The sequence below is a fragment of the Triticum urartu genome, chromosome 3A (assembly GCF_056163025.1).
Source record: "Triticum urartu cultivar PI428250 chromosome 3A, HENAU_Tu73, whole genome shotgun sequence".
NCBI lineage: Eukaryota > Viridiplantae > Streptophyta > Magnoliopsida > Poales > Poaceae > Triticum > Triticum urartu.
The window spans coordinates 584,777,589-584,781,523 of record NC_141875.1 but is presented as its reverse complement, the minus strand read 5'-3'; the positions used below and the strand labels follow the sequence as shown (position 1 = coordinate 584,781,523).

General features: G+C 49.9%; 1 protein-coding gene across 1 annotated transcript; it reads left to right on the top strand.

Moving 5' to 3' along the window:
* Window positions 1-1,799: 1,799 nt before the first annotated feature.
* LOC147980651 (uncharacterized) lies at window positions 1,800-2,753 on the top strand. The gene has a single exon (XM_087516931.1). The coding sequence runs from the start codon at window positions 1,972-1,974 to the stop codon at window positions 2,719-2,721; it is 750 nt and encodes a 249-aa protein (XP_087373057.1). The 5' UTR covers window positions 1,800-1,971; the 3' UTR covers window positions 2,722-2,753.
* The last annotated feature ends 1,182 nt before the right edge of the window (window positions 2,754-3,935 follow it).

Sequence of the window (3,935 nt, the reverse complement as noted above, 5' to 3'; positions counted from 1 at the left end):
CCGACACCGTTGGAATCGGCACTAATGGTGACATTAGTGCCGGTTCAAATTCAAACCGGCACTAATGTGCTTCACAATTGACCCTTTTTCTACTAATGCATGCAAAGAGCTTACATTTGAGAATGTTCGTTGTCTTCCAAACTTTTTGTGGGTGGAAGGCTTTGAATGGCATCATTTTCATGTATGCACATAAAATTTGTTTCATTTGTTTAATTCTGGTCCCAGAAACACTTAAAACATGTGCATTAGTTGAGCTCACATTATATACTAACGTACAGTACTTGATCACTGAAGTATCTAATTTATTTATGTGAAGAAAGGCACTAAGATGGGACCAAGCGGGCCAAGCAAAATGCGTGCATACGTACTACATGCGACCTACTAATGAGCTACAATTTCTCACACGATGTACGATTAAGTCATTTTCGTTGGGATTAATGTGTGAAATATTTCCTCCATTCCATAATATAAAATCGTGTAGTGTGAAAAACGTTTTTATATTATGGGATAGAGAGAGTAGTTTTGCCGTCAAGAACGGACGGCATATGCACCCTACCTACTGACGATATGATATATGCAGGGCATGGGTTGTCCAACGTCACCAACAATCCCTTGCAGCCAGTCAAGCTTCGCCTCTCTTTCTCCGCTTCTCTTTTCTCTTAATTGGCCAGGTTAGTCAACTAGTTGGCGATTATGGTTAGGTTAATCTTGGCAAGATCTTTAATTATGTTTGTTTGAATACAACTCATGACAAGTGGCAGCAAGATCTTTAATTATGTTTGTTTGAATATAACTCATGACAAGTGGCAAAGCTAAGAACACGGGTAGCACACAATAACATTTGACTTTGGCTGCTGCAGAGTTGCTTGTTCCCAGAAGCTCGTCATTGCAGAACTTGTCATTCGTTCTCTAGGGAAAAAATATGACCAAGTGTTGATTATCCAAAGAATTCCATGGCTAGTAAAAGCATAAACATTGCTGGTCAGACGCATCAATTAGCAGCCCGGAAAAAACAATTAACGGCCGAGCAGCCTGCACGATCATGTTCAGCACACTCCTATCAGTTGTCCGCAACTGCTAGGAGCAGTTAACCCCGGTCAAGGGATAAATCAACAATAACTTGGACTGCTATGTATAATAAGCTAAAAAATAACGAAGACAACTTGCTAGCTCTCCGTAAAAAAATATAAGATCATTTAAATCACTTTATATATAATACTCCTTCCGTCTCAAAATTGCACCGAGGTTACGGACCCCCATTCTGGGCATGGACGTCACGCCGCTCATTCTAAGGATTTGAACCGAGCCAGTCGTGTCGATCTCGTCTCAAACTATCGGTTTGACCCTTCCAGCCGAGACAATAAATTTGGTGACCGCAGCAACAAGACAAGGTACACCAGCGGGAGTGTGAACAACCGGCCGAAACCCGTACGTGCGTGCTGGGTCGTGATCGTCGCGCGGAAGTAAAACACCCGCGCACGGACACGCTACGCCACCATCGGGCAGGTCCACAGGTGTCTGCTGTTTACGGTTCTAGAAGAGTCAGCTCGCCTGAACACACATGTTGACTAGACTAGATACTGCTACCTAGACTCACATGACAAGATTGAACGCAGATCCGTACGGGTGGTACTACTGTAGTAGACTAGTACCGGTAACTAATCTCTCACACCGCGCCGGTCAAACTTCCCCATCGAAAAGTTGATGCACACACGTCCACGTCTAGAACCCAGCTAACAAAAGATTTCAAAAAAAAAAAAGAACCCAGCTAACAAACACTTGCGAGCCAAACCCCGGCCCAACCCGGGACACACTATAAGAGCCACCAGCCATACGGGCCAGAGCCACATATGCATTACACAGTGCAGCCGATAGATTAGCCGAGAGCGATACACGACCGAGCGACTTTTTGATCGGGGGACTAGCCTGCCAGCGATCGAGTCTCAAGTCTCAACTCGAGAGACATCAGCCATGAGCAAGAGAGGCAGGGATGTGTGGGACATGGAGCTTGGAGGCCTGGACACGGCCCGCCTGCTCATGCTCCTCGCGCAGCAGCACCAGCAGCACCACCACCAGCGCGCCGTCGCCGGGGCGGCGCAGGCCATGGGCGGCGGCCGCGTGTTCGAGTGCAAGACGTGCAACCGGCAGTTTCCCACGTTCCAGGCGCTCGGGGGCCACCGCGCCAGCCACAAGCGCCCGAAGCTGCACGCGGTTGGCAACTCCGACGACGGCGCGGCGCTCTGCCTCGGCCGCCAGATGCCCTCGGTGCCGCCGCAGCCGCCAAGGCCGAGGGTGCACGAGTGCCCCGTCTGCGGCCTCCAGTTCGCCGTCGGCCAGGCGCTGGGTGGGCACATGCGCCGGCACCGTGTCGAGGCCGAGACCGCAGCCAGAGCGCCGAGCTGCGAGGCGGCGGCGACCAACACGGAGTTGGCGTCGTGCGACGCCGGCGGGATCTGCCTGGACCTGAACCTGACGCCTTCGGAGAACTGCGCCAAGTGTAGGAACGTGGCGGGGCTCGGCGCTGCTACCGGGCAGGGTGTACATAAGGCGCTGAGCGGGCACATGCGACGGCACCGCGCCGAGGGCGAGGCCGATGCCGAGGCCCACGAGCCGAGCGAGAAGGAATGTTTGGATAAGTTGGGAAAAAGACAACGATACTTGCAACTAGATCCTTGTTGTGTTAGATTGGAAGATACTGATGTCTCTGTTTCAATTTGTTGATTGATGGTTTAAGAAAAGTTGATGCTTGAATTTGTCACGGATGTTTGATTTAGTCCCTGAACTTGAAAAATACACTGAGCTGATTCTAAAACTTGGCACAAACGTGCAAATACGGTGTTAATCTCATCCATAGACATAAAGTGTGTCGACGTGGCATCGTATATGGCTGACGGGCCATCGACATGGCGTGGGGCCCACTTGTAGTGACGAAACATGATTTATATTACTGTGCAAGAGATTCGGATTAAAATTCAATTCCATGTGTGGGAACGCAAACACCAAATTCATCGCGGGCTCGATGAGCTCCTCAAACATCTCCTCGCACTCGGCCTTGAGGCGGGTGAGCTCATGGCACTTGCGCTCGACCTTGTGCTCGTGCTCTATGGACTCAAAGAATGTTCAGTTCTCGACGAGGGGCAGCTCCTCCAGGAAGAGAGAAGCCATGAAGGTGTCATTGGCCCGCTCGGCTACAAGTTGCACCTCAGCCAGGCGGTGTTCCCTCTCCTTGGCTTGGGAGACGACGCTAACACAAGGCACAATGGCGACTGCGGAGGTGGTGTCGGCGGGGAAGTTGAGCTTCACCTGGCTCCGAAGAAGTGGAGTGCCAATGCATCGTAGATGCATGCCGCCTCCTCCATGGTGGCGAACGTGCCAAGCAACACACACCCCCGCGTTCTAGATAGAGATCACCACTACCCATTTGCCCCATGGCTGGAGCCTCACACCGCAATACTTCGACGACGGCAACTTCAACATGTTCAAGGATGGTGACGGAATCCGGCGGCGCGGTACTCGGGGTTTGCACGGCTGGAAGCTCAAGGGCTGGTCTGGTGATGTGGTGCTCGTGGATGGCGGCGGGAGCTTGGCGGCGGATTCAACGACGTGGTGATCGGGGGAGGCGACGGGAGGACGTGGATTTTTAGAGCTTGGGCTCATGGACACCATCTATCCTTACCTTTCAATATAGATTTGAAATCCGTGCTAGACAACTAACTTACTGCATGAAATTTTCTCTTTTTTGTTTCTTCCAAATAAAACAACATATGAACTTCAAACTTTGCAAGATAGCAAAACATTCTTACTACAATGTGAGAAAGAACTTATAGATTTGTTTGACCAACATAAATATACAAAATGAGATTTTCTTTATTCAATTTTTTTAGTATTTATGATGCACAAAAAAATCTGAAAGTTTTTTCCCACATTCTAGTTAG

Excerpts from the sequence above, each read along its gene's own strand:
- LOC147980651 (XM_087516931.1), top strand. The coding sequence starts at position 1,972 with ATGAGCAAGAGAGGCAGGGATGTGTGGGACATGGAGCTTGGAGGCCTG.